The sequence below is a fragment of the Bos indicus x Bos taurus genome, chromosome 13 (assembly GCF_003369695.1).
Source record: "Bos indicus x Bos taurus breed Angus x Brahman F1 hybrid chromosome 13, Bos_hybrid_MaternalHap_v2.0, whole genome shotgun sequence".
Taxonomy (NCBI): Eukaryota; Metazoa; Chordata; class Mammalia; order Artiodactyla; family Bovidae; genus Bos; species Bos indicus x Bos taurus.
The window spans coordinates 46,809,185-46,825,236 of NC_040088.1; the positions used below are offsets into that span (position 1 = coordinate 46,809,185).

General features: G+C 39.1%; 1 protein-coding gene and 1 long non-coding RNA gene across 8 annotated transcripts in view; one reads left to right on the forward strand and one right to left on the reverse strand.

Moving 5' to 3' along the window:
- Positions 1-16,052, forward strand: part of LOC113903506 — a 178,272-nt gene that overhangs the window by 51,437 nt on the left and 110,783 nt on the right. The window lies entirely within an intron of this gene.
- Positions 8,130-16,052, reverse strand: part of MPP7 (membrane palmitoylated protein 7) — a 225,435-nt gene continuing 217,512 nt past the window's right edge. Inside the window, exons 15-17 of the mRNA XM_027559723.1 lie at positions 14,497-14,605; positions 13,302-13,445; positions 8,130-11,255 (exon numbers count right to left, since the gene is read on the reverse strand). Of these exons, the coding sequence (XP_027415524.1) occupies positions 11,076-11,255; positions 13,302-13,445; positions 14,497-14,605 (433 nt within the window). The 3' untranslated portion in view covers positions 8,130-11,075. The remainder of the gene's footprint in view (positions 11,256-13,301; positions 13,446-14,496; positions 14,606-16,052) is intronic.

Sequence of the window (16,052 nt, forward strand, 5' to 3'; positions counted from 1 at the left end):
CAGGCAAGAATACTGGAGTGGGTTGCCATTTCCTCCTCCAGGGGATCTTCCTGACCCAGGAGAACCCACGTCTCCCGAGTCTCCTGCACCGCAGGCAGATTCTTTACCACTGAGCCACCAGGGAAGCCAAGAGCAAACAATAGATACCTTCTACTATTGTAGCCAAATTTCAGTGTAACTTGATGCTCAGTTGCATATTAATCATATCAAAAGATAATATTTTTAAAACAGCATGAGCTGTATAGCTCAAAGCCTGCACCATAAATGGGATCTATGTGGCCATCTGTCTGAAGCAGCAGTAATCACTCCCTATCATACTCAGTGTTCCTTGTCTATAAGAGATTTTGTCCCAGAAACTTCCCTGGTGGTCTAGTGGTTAAGAATCTGTGCTTCCACTGCAGGGGGCACAGGTTCAATCCCTGGTCAGGGAACTAAAACCCCGCATGGCACATGGTGCAGTAAAATCAAATAATACAATGGAACCCCATTATAATAAAAGGGAGAAAGAAAAGGAAAGCAGTGGAGAATAAAATAGTTCATACTGTGAGATATAAATGCTCAGGCAGCAGTCCTCCGAAGACAGCAGTGATCCATGCATAGGGTAGGTTCGCACACTGTGGCATGGCTGTGTCCAGACACGCCGTGCAGGAGACTCTGACACGACGGGTGCTATTGCCATTAATGACATGATGTTCCAAAATAGTGAAGAAAACTTGGTAGAGTTCTGAAAAAATGAAGCACAGTCTTCCTTTGATTTACATGGTAGCGCATTCCTGGAAAAGTCAGTGTATATTATAACCTAGCCAAAATACCACTCATGTTATTCTTTCCCGAGTTGCTTGAGCCAGTGTTTATTTTTATTTTTTTCCCCTTGAAAAGCTTTTAAGGCAACAAGTTTTCCTGAGCTCAGTTTTTCAGTCCTAGTCCATAGATTCTGATAGTTACGTTGTTATTCTCCGAATAATCTACAGTTTTATTTTTAATTCCTCCATGATCAGGATGTTTTGTTTTGCTGTTGTTTGAGTTTTTCTGAGAGGTCTGTTTTGGTGTCTACTGGTTATTCACTTTAAGTTCTATTGGACTGTAGTCATTAGATGTGACTTGAAGTACTTAAAATATTTTGGAATTTAATGAGGCTTTTCTTGCGGCTTGCTTTAGGATTGGGTTTTGTAAATTCTCAGTGTGGCTCTTGAACCGAAGGTATAATCTGTTCGCAGGAAAAAGCATTCTTTCCATGGCTATGAGATCAGCTGAGGAGTTGTGATACATGAAGTTTTGCGGGGGGCTGTGCTGGGTCTTCAGTGTAGCATGTGGTATCTCAGTTCCCCGACAGGGATCAAACCCACATCTCCTGCATTGGAAGGTGGATTCTTAACCACTAGGCCGCCAGGGAAGTATATGGACCTTCTATAACCACTTCTTTTCGAGGTCTAAGAGAAGTATTTTAAAGATGACCAAATAATGTGGTTTTATTGACTGCACTCCTCAAGGTTTTACTCAGTGTCTTTAACACTGTTCCTTTTATGGCTTATACCACGGATTACTAAAGAATGACTTTTTGCCCCAAGCATTTACCTCAATTTTCATATTATTATTGTGTTTTCTGCTTCTGGTTTCCTTCTGCCTTGCATTTGCACATTTTTGCCAATCCTCTTACTTTAAATCTTTCTCTTCTTAAAGAATATGGTTGATGTCCATTTTTGATGTAGTTGAAAAATGGTCTCTTACTACATGAGTTTATGCCATTTAAATCTGTAATAAGAGACCCATTTGGCATCTTTTTGTCTTCTCATTTAATGGAGTCTCTGATTCCTCTTTGCATTTACTTTCAATTCCACAAATAATTGCCTTCAAATACCTAAAATATTTTAACTAATATTTAAGCATGTTTGTTTTTGTCCTTCTTTCTTCCATCCTCAGCTGTTTTGGTATCTTCTAGGTTCCTAAGAGCAATATATTTTCCTCAGTTATTACTTCATACTATATACCTTTCATTAGCATGTACAGTAATTATATTGTTTTGTAGCCATTGTTATTTATACATATTTCTATTTAGGTCCTTTATCTGTTTAAGTAGAGCTGATGATCACAAACAGGTCACCTCCTACTAACAAGCAGAGTGCCTGGCACAGGGCAGGGGCCTGACAGATGGACCTTTCAGGTATTACTAGTGCCCAGGACAAATTTAATCACAGAGATATCACTTTGCCAAAACTGTAGACTCACAACCATGATCAATTTGTAAATCTCAAAACACAAGAACAGCTTTCCCCAAACTTAAATGTTATATTGTGGAGGAAAAAAAAAAGTGGAACCCAAGCAAAATAAAATGTAAATGGAGTCTCTTGCTTTATTTTATGCTACAAGTTACAGAATGTTTTAAGGTTCAATGCTTCATTGTAGGACAAGTGACATTTTTGGTAAGTGATGCAGGCACTGGGAGTGGCCTGGGTGGTCATGGATACTGCTTTCCATTAGGAATGCTTCCAGCAGCAAGCAAACAGCAGCCTAATAGTAACACTTTTAAGAGAACATCTTCTCCAGTTTTGATATAATTAACATAAAGTTGTGTAAGTTTAACATGTACAGTGTGATGGTTTGATATATGTATATATGGTGAAATGATTACCACAATAAAGTTACTTAACACTTTCATCACCTAATTACCTTGTGTGTGTATTAATAACATTTAAGATCTACTCTTTCAGCTACTTTCAAGCATGTAATACACTGTTGTTAACAATAGTCACCATGCCATTACATCCCCAGAACTTACTCATCTCATACCTGGAAGCTTGTGCCTTCTGACCAACATCCCCCCTTTTCCATCCAACCCCTGGTAACTACCATTCTACCTTCTATTTCAGCTCTTGTAGATACCTTATACAAGTGGTGGTTGTTTAGTCGCTCAGTTGGATCCAACTCTTTGCAACCCCATGATCTGCAGTGCAGCAGGCTTCCTTGTCCTTCACTATCTCCGTGAGTTTGCTTAAACTCACATCCATTGAGTCAGTGATGCCATCCATCCATCTCATCCTCTGCCACCCCCTTCTCCTACCTTCAATCTTTCCCAGCATCAGGGTCTTTTCCAGTGAGTCAGCCCTTTGCATCAGGTGGCCAAAGTATTGGAGCTTCAGCTTCAGCATCAGTCCCTCCAATGAATATTCACGGTTGATTTCCTTTAGGATGGACTGGTTTGATCTCTTTTCTGTCCAAAGGACTCTCAAGAGTCTTCTCTAGCACCACATATAGTTATTTGTCTTTCTCTAACTTATTTTACTTAGAATAATGCCTTCAAGATACAACCATGTTGTCACAAAAGGCAGAATTTACTACGTATTTTTTTTTTACCATTGAATAACATTCCTTTTTATGTGTATGTAAATGTGTATGTGTACATCCCCTAGATTCTTCGTTTATCTGTTGATGGACATGTTGTTTCCTTGTCTCAGCTGCTGTGAATAATCTTGCAGTGCATGTGGAAAGTGGGGATGCAGAACTCTTTTCAAAATAGTGATTTCATTTCCTTCAAGATATATGCCCAGGAATGGGACTGCTGGCTCATATGGTAGCTCAATTTTCATTTTTTTGAGGAACCCCCAGCTACCGATTTCCATAGTGGCTACACCAATTTACATTCCCACCAACAGAGCATAAAATAACATTGTCTTGATTTGCATTCTGCTAATACTGAGCAGTGTTGAGCATTTTTTCATGTGTCTGTTGGCCATCTGCATGTCTTCTTTGAAGAAATGTCTGTTTAGGTCTTCTGCCAGTTTTTCTGATTGGGTTATTTGTTTTTCTGATGTTGAGCTTCATGTTTATCTGATATTGAGCTTAATGAGCTGCTTATATATTTTGAATATTAATCCTTTGTCAGTTTCATTTGCAATTATTTTCTCCCTTCCTGAGGGTTGTCTTTTCATTTTAAGTTGCTGAATAACACAAGGAGCTCAACCTGGTCCTCTCTAACAGTCTAGAGGGGTGGGAGGGAGGTTTCAGAGTGAGAAGCCATATGTATACTTGTGGCTGATTCATGGTGTTGCATGGCAGAAACCAACACAACATTATAAAGAAATTATCCTTCAATTAAAAATACATTTTAAAAAAAGAACATTGTTTATTCAGTAATTAGAGGAAAGAGGTCCCAAGGATTTTTTCAACAGCTCAGTGACGTTATGGATTTAGGATCTTTTCTTTTTTTTTACTCACTCATCTATAGATTGACCTTTATCATCCATTGATTTAGGGTTAGGATTATGGCTGTCATGTTGTTAAGCACCACAATGTAATAGAAGCATCTCAAACAGGAGGAATGGGGGCAGGAGCATAGAGGATTTTCACCTTATGCAGGTGTTTGTTTAAACTAGGGAAACAACTCAACTCACAGCTCCTCTGACAGACATTATCTGGAATCGAGTGGCTGGACCAACTCAGATCAATCCTGGCGGAGAGGAGATTATCACAACTGATTAGACAAATCATGCTCCATCATTAAAGACTAGGACTCAGACAAAACAGAAAAATTGCGTATTATGCTAACTTTTTTGTACGCTTTTGATAATCGTCATTGTTTGAAGTTCAGTTCAGTTGCTCAGTCGCGTCCGACTCTTTGCGACCCAACAAACCACAGTACGCCAAGCTGTTTGAAGATTAGCCAACAATAGAGGCATAGAGAAATCAAGAGCTATCTGACTAAAGCAACAGTGTTGTGAGAAAACTCTTTGTAAATTGCCTGTGCATAAAAAGGATGAATAATCACTCCTAATTACCAAATCTCACCTATTTCCAAAATTGACTCAAGTTATAGCAACACCAGCAAGCACAGTGCAGACATCCTGGTGTTGGAGGAGCCTGACCACAATTGAACCCCGATCCTTACTCATCACGCCTGTTACCTTGGGCAGGCACAGAAGCCCGCACTTCTATGTAAGGTACTATACTTCCATATAAGGTACTACTTCCATATAACGCAGTTATGAGGATTAAATGAAACTGTATACAAATCCTACACATGTCTGATGATTAATATGACTATTTTATCTGGAAGTACGTAGCCCATGTAGGTATATGTGAATAAGAGCTGTTATAAAAGTACAATATTCCTCGCCCTCCAGATATCTAAGTGCAAGTGAGCAAGCATCTGGAAAGGTGTGGCAGCCTAGGAAAGGGCATGAATACAGGTAAGGGACACTTCTTTCAACTGATATCAGTTATATTCCCTATCAGCGGCTAAACATAAAACTTGGCTCACTTTCCTGTTGAGGACCACCAAAAACAAGACTGGGAGCTCACTGTGGCTTGGATCATGAACTCCTTATTGACAAATTCAGACTGAAATTGAAGAAAGTGGAGAAAACCACTAGACCATTCAAAGTGAAAGTGAATTCGCTCAGTTGTGTCCGACTCTTTGTGACCCCATGGACTGTAGCCCACCAGGCTCCCCTGTCCATGGGATTCTCCAGGCAAGGATACTGGAGTGGGTTGCCATTTTCTTCTCCAGGGGATCTTCCTGACCCAGGGATTGAACCCGGGTCTCCTGCGTTGCAGGCAGACGCTTTATCCTCTGAGCCACCAGGGAAGCCACTAGACCATTCAGGTATGACCTAAATCAAATCCCTTATGCCTATACAGTGGAAGTGAGAAATAGATTTAAGGGACTAGATCTGATAGACAGAGTGCCTGATGAACTATGGATGGAGGTTCGTGACACTGTACAAGAGACAGGAATCAAGACCATCCCCAAGGAAAAGAAATGCAGTAAAGCAAAATGGCTGTCTGAGAGGCCTTACAAATAGCTGTGAAAAGATGGGAAGCTAAAAGCAAAGGAAAAAAGGAAATATATTCCCATTTGAATGCAGAGTTCCAAAGAATAGCAAGGAGAGAGAAGACAGCCTTCCTCAGTGATCAATGCAAAGAAATAAAGGAAAACAATACGATGGGAAAGACTAGAGATCTCTTCAAGAAAATTAGAGATACCAAGGGAACATTTCATGCAAAGATGGGCTCGATAAAGGACAGAAATGATAGGGACCTAACAGAAGCAGAAGATATTAAGAAGAGGTGGCAAGAATACACAGAAGAACTGTACAAAAAAGATCTTCACGACCCAGATAATCACAATGGTGTGATCACTGACCTAGAGCCAGACATCCTGGAATGTGAAGTCAAGTGGGCCTTAGGAAGGATCACTACAAACAAAGCTAGTGGAGGTGATGGAATTCCAGTTGAGCTATTTCAAATCCTGGAAGATGATGCTCTGAAAGTGCTGCACTCAATATGCCAGCAAATATGGAAAACTCAGCAGTGGCCACAGGCCTGGAAGAGGTCAGTTTTCATTCCAATCCCAAAGAAAGGCAATGCCAAAGAATGCTCAAACTACCACATAATTGCACTCATCTCACACGCTAGTAAAGTAATGCTCAAAATTCTCCAAGCCAGGCTTCAGCAATACGTGAACCATGAACTTGCAGATGTTCAAGCTGGTTTTAGAAAAGGCAGAGGAACCAGAAATCAAACTGCCAACATCCTCTGGATCATGGAAAAAGGAAGAGTTCCATAAAAACATCTATTTCTGCTTTATGGACTATGCCAAAGCCTTTGACTGTGTGGATCACAATAAACTGTGGAAAATTCTGAAAGAGATGGGAATACCAGACCACCTGACCTGCCTCTTGAGAAACTTATATGCAGGTCAGGAAGCAACAGTTAGAACTGGACATGAAACAACAGACTGGTTCCAAATAGGAAAAGGAGTACGTCAAGGTTGTATATTGTCACCCTACTAATTTAACTTATAATGCAGAGTACATCATGAGAAACGCTGGGCTGGAAGAAGCACAAGCTGGAATCAAGATTGCTGGGAGAAATATCAATAACCTCAGATATGCAGATGACACCACCCTTACGGCAGAAAGTGAAGAAGAACTAAAAAGCCTCTTGAAGAAAGTGAAAGAGGAGAGTCAAAAAGTTGGCTTAAAGCTCAACATTCAGAAAACTAAGATCATGGCATCTGGTCCCATCACTTCATGGCAGATAGATGGGGAAACAGTTGAAACAGTGGCTGACTTTAATTTTTTGGGCTCCAAAATCACTGCAGGTGGTGATTGCAGCAATGAAATTAAAAGATGCTTGCTCCTTGGAAGGAAAGGTATGACCAACCTAGACAGCATATTAAAAAGCAGAGACATCACTTTGTCAACAAAGGTCTGTCTAGTCAAGGCTGTGATTTTTCCAGTGGTCATGTATGGATGTGAGAGTTGGACTATAAAGAAAGCTGAGCATTGAATAATTGATGCTTTTGAACTGTGGTGTTGGAGAAGACTCTTGAGAGTCCATTGGCCTGCCAGGAGATCCAACCAGTCCATCCTAAAGGAGATCAGTCCTGAGTGTTCTTTGGAAGGACTGATGTTGAAGCTGAAACTCCAATCCTTTGGCCACCTGATGCAAAGAGCTGACTCATTGGAAAAGACCCTGATGCTGGGAAAGATTGAGGGCAGGAGGAGAAGGGGATGACAGAGGATGAGATGGTTGGAAGGCATCATCGACTCGATGGACATGGGTTTGGGTGGACTCCTGGAATTGTGATGGACAGGGAGGCCTGGCATGCTGCGATTCATGGGGTTGCAAAGAGTCGGACATGACTGAACGACTGAACTGAACTGAATTAATTTTGGGTGTACCATTTGAAAGTAATGGAATTTTAAAACAACAACAAGAAAACTGGTAATAGAAATTATTTAGGAAGCTCCCTATGAATTTATTAATATGAGGAACTGTCTGGTAATTAAGAATATTTACACAATTACTTTTAGGTTGTGTGATATGAGGCTAATCACTGTGTAAACGAGCTCATGATCAGTTAAGTACTCATTGCCCAGGCTTGTCTAGCACATGGCATAGATCTTTTGTTCATCTTTGATTGGCTGGACTGGGTAAGATTGAGGCTAGTGGATTTCATCTCTCCAACAACTTTGATGAAACCAATTAATGTCTGGAACAAATATGAAATTTTGTTTTAGACAGAGGCAGTTCAAATCACATGGTGTCAGTAAAAGAACAACTTGTTCTACCATCAGAAACAGTGAAGTAGATACCAAGTGCCAGAGCAATCTTCAAGAAACTATACATATAATTTGAAGATATTTTATTACACTCAAAGGTTTTCCATTCCTTTGATTTATAAACTCTTACTAGTCAAAAAGAAAATAAATAATAAAAATCTGTCTCTTCAGGAAACTTTTAACAACATAGTTTTGCTTTATATGCTTGTCAATTTTAAATTATTACAATTTAGATACATTCAGTCATTACATGATACCATGATACCAGGAAGGTCAGCCTTAAAGATATCAATAATGTCTATACTGGAAAGTAAAATAATGGTAAAAAATGGTAATTCAATTTCACCTAAAAAAAAAAGGCAAACAGATTCCAGTTTGTTATTGATGGGAATACAGACTTATCTTCTTAATCTTGGATATTAAATATTTGGACTTAAAAAAATAAATATTCCTGTTCTCTCAAATAGTGGCTGACATTGTCTTGGGAGCAGGCTGCCTAAAGAACCAGTCTCTCCTCCCTCAAGAGGGAGCCAGGGGTGCACCAAGTACAGGATCAAGGGCCCTTTGCAACATTTATCCCCAAGCCCATGGAGCTACTACTAAGTCGCTTCAGTCGTGTCCGACTCTGTGCAACCCCATAGATGGCAGCCCTCCAGGCTCCCCCGTCCCTGGGATTCTCCAGGCAAGAACACTGGAGTGGGTTGCCATTTCCTTCTCCAATGCATAAAAATGAAAAGTGAAAGTGAAGTCGCTCAGTCGTGTCCGACTCTTAGCGACCCCATGGACTGCAGCCTACCAGGCTCCTCTATCCATGGGATTTTCCAGGCAAGAGTACTGGAGTGGGGTGCCACTGCCTTCTCCTAGCCTTACTAAATTAAAGAGAATGGACTCTCTTTCTAAGCATCAAGGTGTGTACTACTGATGAAAGATTTTTCAAATTGCTGAATTGCCCCTTTTCCATTATTTTAAAAAATACTTTTCAGCTCTAGTGTAAAAAGGGAGAGAAATTGGAAAATATATTTTTATAACACCTCCATCACCACCCCCACCACCAAAAGGGACTCCATTTTTATCACACGCTGTCTACCTCCACAGTAAAGAATTGAGGCAAAAAATAAAAACAAACCATGTGCTATTTCTGAACAAAGAATTCAGACTACCTAAATTATAATTCATTTCCTAGAAAGTCAATGTATTGGAAATTTCGATCAGTGTTCAAAAAGAATATTACCCAAACCATCCAAGGAAGACTTGTACTTTCTTAGACCGGCCACACAACCATGAAGTATGGCTTCAGTATTAGACCTGGCAACCCCAAACCTCTTTTTAAACTGAATTGGTTGCTGTTTACTTAATTAACTTAGAATTTGCTGTTTGGATTAGGCTGTCAGGTAACATTGGTTATCTAACTATTTAGCTGCGAGTGTGTATCAGGTATGAAATCTCACATGTATGAAGGAAACCCAGTAAGTCATGCTATCAAATGTGCACAGAGCACACATGTGGATCTGAGAATAAACAAAAGTCAAAATATTTACATGGAATGTTGACCCAGATTTAAAAAACTATTTTAAATTAATGACATCTTTACATACAATTTGTTTTATGAATAGCCTCATTTGATAATTAAAAAAATATGCCTTTCAAATATTTCATAAATATATAAAATTTCACTACACTATTTTTCTTTAAACAGGACATCTAAACTCTCTTTAGAAATCAACAAAAATATTTTTTTTTCTGTTTCAAAGTCACAGATACGATGATTCTCTGATTGGCAGTGTCTTACTGCATGCAAGAATGGGACGCATATTCTCTTATACAACTATGCACATTTCTAGTATTTTGAGCTGTATAATTTACTCGCTGAAGGTCAGTAGTATCAAAGAAAAATGAGAGATCCCATCTAGCTATTTACAATATGAGAGTCTTTCTTAAACTTCTTTAAAAACAGCAAGATTAGGATGGTATCTGGCCAATGTAAAGAAATATTTTGATGACAAAGAAATAAGTTAACATTACATGAACAGTTTTCTAAAGTACAATTTGTAGTGAAATTTAAATATGGTGATCAACTGTACATATTTGGGAAAATGATCACATTTTCTTTAACTGTATCAGTAACATGTAAAACCTACATTTAGAATAGGATTCATTCTTATAATCTACTGGGAAAATGCAAAGTCAGATAACTGGCTCCAGAATTTCTGGTGAGTCCAGAAAGAAATGTCTGAGAATTTATAAATAAAATTGTCCTTTGTAATCAGTCCTTTTGGGTATGTAATCACCGTTCTAACAAGGAAAGGTTTTTAGTTTCGTATGTAATAATTTTCAAAGCCTACCCTCCCTTATTAAACATTTATTGAGTCACTAGTGTATGTACTCACAAAGCCTTCTCAAACTATAACATGAAGGCCACTCGCTAGGACAGATTTTCAGTAATTCCTTTAAAGAGAGATTCTTGAGTGCACACACTGTGACTATACTGTCTATGTAAGAGAAAATGTTGCACTTTTAGGATAGTAAGAGGACCGCCTTACTGCCAGTCCAGGTGCATCTATGATGATCCACCCAAAGTACACCTAAGCTGTCCTGTCTGGAGCTGCTCAAGGCTGTAAACTTATCATCTTCAATGGCTGACATGCAGATAGCAAAGGCAGTGACTGCGTCTGAGACCAGCAGAAGCACTGGACGCCCATGTATATACTCTAGCTAAGACTTTCTATAAAAAGTTCAACCCTCCTCTTGGAGGTAGAGCTTTGTATTCAAGACAGCCGGATGGTTCAAAGCTCTGCTCAGAATACAGTACTGTGCACATTTAAATTCTGGATCTTATACTCAAACACTGTGTTTGAAATAAGACTATAAAAAGATAAAAAACCAACATTCAGTTTTAACCAAGATTGCACATCTCTAACAGTGATATAGATTAAAAAAACCCTACCACCAAAATGGTAACTGATTTAATCATGCACTCTACAAAAAAAAGATAATTATGAAAACTTCCCTTAGTTATGAATGTAACCAGCTCACTGGAACCCAATGAGTATCTGTTTCCAATTTGTCAAAAGTTGTTTTCAGCTCATTGAAGGCCACAGCAAGATCATCATTTACTATAGTTTTGTCAAAAAGATGACCATACTGACTCTCCATTATCTGGGCAGATTTAATCATTTCTTGAAAGTCGTCTTCCTACAAAAGTATTAAATAGAATTGGTTAACCAGGCAGTTTCATCACATCAGTGCAGTTATTCCACAACTGGTTTATCTAATGCTGTTCTGTGTTCACTATTTCACCTCAGCCATGAAAGAAAATTACCCTCTTTAACTGTAAATTCTTCAGAAGCCGTCATTTCTAATATTCTCTATTTGCTTGTAACTAAAACTGCTCTGACAAGAGTCAAAACTCCCACCTTTCAGGATAATTAGTCACTTATCATTACAGGGATGTTTCAGTATTAAAGTAGAAGTATTTATCCTGATGCTTTGCCTGCATCGTCCACATTTATTCATAGCAAGGAATGTATAAGAAAAACTACTTTTTCAGAGGTGGATACATTTATGAAAGGACATGTATACCATCTCCTTCTTTGTTTCAGTACAAGTGGGTAAGGGGCCCTCCGTACATTTTTGAAACCAGGAAGAATTTTAGTTGCTTACATAGCAAGACCATATACATAAACGTGAGTTAAATCTTTGGACTATGTTATCGTTAATTATCCTCACTGAGAAACCTTTACATTGTACAAGACTGTAATAAATAATACGGTAATTCTTTATACTGTGACATCCTGAATCATTTCAGAGTCGATATCTCAAGGTCACAGAAGATTTTCACAACAGAGATTTTAATTTTAGTGTTAATCCAGAGCCCTGAGTAATTAACATCATATAACAGTACCTACTTCGTATGGTTGTATACTGTCAGTACTTTAGAAAAAAAGATATTTTAAAAATACTGGAAATCAAAAACATCACGTCTATTTGATACTCACAATTAATAGTTTATAAATTAATATGGACTTGGAAGAAAAGTTATGACCCACCTAGATAGCATATTAAAAAGCAGAGACATTACTTTGCTAACAAAGGTCCGTCTAGTCAAGGCTGTGGTTTTTCCTGTGGTTATGTATGGATGTGAGAGTTGGACTGTGAAGAAGGCTGAGTGCCGAAGAATTGATGCTTTTGAACTGTGGTGTTGGAGAAGACTCTTGAGAGTCCCTTGGACTGCAAGGAGATCCAACCAGTCCATTCTGAAGGAGATCAGCCCTGGGATTTCTTTGGAAGGAATGATGCTAAAGCTGAAACTCCAGTACTTTGGCTACCTCATGCGAAGAATTGACTCATTGGAAAAGACTCTGATGCTGGGAGGGATTGGGGGCAGGAGGAGAAGGGGATGGCAGAGGATGAGATGGCTAGATGGCATCACTGACTCGATGGACCTGAGTCTGAGTGAACTCCGGGAGTTGGTGATGGACAGGGAGGCCTGGCGTGCTGCGATTCATGGGGTCGCAAAGAGTCGGACATGACTGAGCGACTGAACTGAACTGAAGGTTAAAGATGAGTTACTTAAAAGAGGGAGGGGAAAAATGCTTCTGCCATTCTCTTGATCCTAAAGTATAATACACTGTCTCAAGGTTAAAAAACAGAGACCATGCCAGTCATTCTAATCATTAACCCACCACAGCTGTGATTTCTTTTTTAAACCTTTTCTTTTATATTGGAGTACAGCCCATCAACAATGTTGTGAAAGTTTCAGGTGCCATTTCTAACAATAGTCAAAGGAAATACAAATTGAACACTACAGGTCTATTTGTCCTATACCCCAAATGATGCTTTTTCTTTTATTATGCTATATATGATGTTGGTACAAAAGGCAAATTATTAAATCTTCATCTAGACTATTAATGAGTAATAGTAACCGACCGGTATTTCCCCCTTTAAAAATAAGGCTAGTTGAAAACTCAGTGGTTTTTTTACATGTGGCTTCAGAAATTTTATAAGTATGCATAAAAGCATACAAAAGAGTTTTTGAGTCAATGTAATATGAAGATCCGTTCACAACAGCAGAAAAAACAATCAGGGCAATCACTTAAAATGTATGTACCCAAATGCAGTTCTGTCCTGCCTGGATGTTTGGACCACAGCCTCATCTCTCAGTCTCCTTAATGTGGTCACTACTGCATATATGACTTTACTCCTGCTTATGTATTTTCAGTCAAGTATCCTCATACTCACTGTAAAGGGCTTCGCAGCACCTTGGTCATCTCTGCTTGAGATAATCTTTGCATTTTTTCTTGTCTCCCTCAAACGCTCTATTGATGGAGGCTTTATAAATATCACAAACGGCTTAAATTCTAGTGTCCTTAAGTGCTTCACTGTCTGCAAGGAAGGAAATACATTTTCTTTCATTTCTTCATAATATCAGGAGTATGTTTTGTAGTAAAACTGAATTTTCTTTCTAAGGAGAAAATTCCTTAAAATTATTTCCTAATTAAGGTTAGCAGGCCTTTCACTATATTATTGTTCAATCATTTGTTGACAATTAAATGTTACTAGATACCTCTGGACAAATGGAGAATGTAACCGTCTTTAAAATGCTTTGAAATATGCCATCATTAAATCCTGAGGAGAAGCAGCTAAAAATACCAGAAAGCTAGTTCTTAGATCTAATACCCAAAAGACACTATGAGTTAACTGTCTTTACATGCAAGTCTTCCAGCCATGCCATCTAAGCCTCCTCCTGCTCTCAGAATGAGGTGTCCCTTCTCTTTCATCCTGCCTTTGGAGTCCCCTTCAGGGGCAAGTCTCCTGCTTTTAAGTCAGCACTGCTCCCGGGTAGTAAGGAGCATGCTGTGGGTGGGCCTCTGCAGGGAAGGGGTGGGGGGGTGATGGAGGTGGTATATGTTGAGACAGGAAAGTGAGCTGCTTCATCCACCGTCTCTCAATCCACCTGTACCGAGTCCCCAGGGTGCCAGGTGAGCTCTACCCGGCAGCTGTACAACTCCTGTGAGATGCCCACGGCTCTTGCCAGGGTTTTACATTTCTAGGCTAATTATAGATCCAAAATCCATGAAAGAGGACCAAGAACCAAAATGTCCATTGCCAACAATTATGAACACTTATAATACATATAGGAGAATACATTATACATACAATGTAATATATTTTTATATATAAAATACATAGAATAAATAAGAGTCATTATACTTGGCAAACACTGAATCTAAGAGTTACAAACACATCTCCAGGCTTCTAAAAACATGGGCTTTTTTTTTTTTTCCCCAACAGAGCCATCTCAAATTACATTTAAATGCTTCTGTCACCTTAGGAAAGGCACCTAAATGCCAAAAGTGAGTAGATTTCAGATTTACCCTCTAATGAAATGCTCAGATGTGCTAGAAGTGTGTTGACTAGGTCATTGTTCACTTACATGAGGCTGAACATCCAACAAACAAACTTTGTTTTTAGCCAGGACAGACCGAACTGAGTCTATACTTGTGCCATAATAGTTGTTTTTATATTCACCATATTCAATAAACCTGTAGAAATTAGAATCATTTGTGAATTACATGTATATATACACACACATATATATATGGCAGACATAATTCATATATATAAAAGATGTTTTGCTGAACATGTAATTTTCAAACTGTTTTTAATAAAATAACTAGGTCCAAGTACTTCAGAATGTCAATTTCTAAAAAATCTTCTATTTTACTTTTTCAAATCAGTAACACTTGCTTGTATTACACTTAAGCAGAAAGAAGTACTTTAGTCCAGCAGTACTCTAATGTTTTCCATCACCTCTTTTTCAGAGCTAATGCAATGCAATAAAACAGTGAATAAACCAAACAATAGAAACTACTGAAATTTCACTACACACGAAAGAGTAACCAAGCTCAGCTTTAGCATAAGAGGAGGGACTGGCTGGTGGCTAATGGAACCAGGGAGGCTGATCACGTGCTATAAAAACTCAAAATCACTGTGCCAAACATGAAAAAAGCATTTTGATGTTTCAATAAAATCCCACAATCTTGCATTAATACACACATTGCTCCCTGACAGCCTAAAACATTCATCCTTAAGCAAATGGAAAACCTGAGGGTAGGAGACTTAGGGCTTGCTAGAAGATATGGTCTAAGCAAGATGATTAACATTATTTTTTATTTAACTTTTTGAAAAGCTAATGAGAGACAGAGGTAGGTGGCAAATGCTGGAACTGAGGCAGGAGGTAGATGGGCCCTACCCACAACCCCCATCCCCACCACCTCTCGGCGCCCATCAGCATAAAGAGATTGGGAGATTCATTCCCTATTGACTGTAACTTCAGAGGAGAATAGCAGGGCAATTAAGGGAGGAAGGAGTCTGGGCCCTGCCCAGATGACATATTTCTCAAAGTCAGGAGATCTCCCTGACCATACACGTGCAAAAAAAGGCTCCTTGGAGGCCAAAGGGGAGTTATGTTAAGGGATATTCCCCACCCATATGTCTTTGTGGTAGGATCCATCTTGGCTAAGAGATGCACGTGCACACATGGAAGGATCCTGAGATACACCAAATATGGACTGTGCACCAGGCAAATCAAAATGATTAGTCAATGGAAACCCAGAAGAAAACTCCATAAAAGTAATTCAGACTGCCACGAGGGTGCAGCTCAGCGACTGTCTCTCAGGCCACTCGTTTCTGTCCACACTTCATACTGTACTCTTTTTTTCCTGTTAATAAATACTTCAGTTGCTTCACTACTTTCCGTCTTTGTGGAAATTCTTTTCCGCAAAGCCAAAGGGCCAGGGCCCTTGTCACTGACCATTGGTCTAGTGGCTACCATCTGCTGCCTTCACCATCATGACCCAGCCCCATTTCTGGCTGGGAACGAAGCCCGCTTCAAGTCATTACAGGCCAAGGCCACCCGAGATCATATCTAGGGATCTATTACACAGTTACTAGTTTTTAAAATAAACTTCTACCCAAATTCTATGTTAA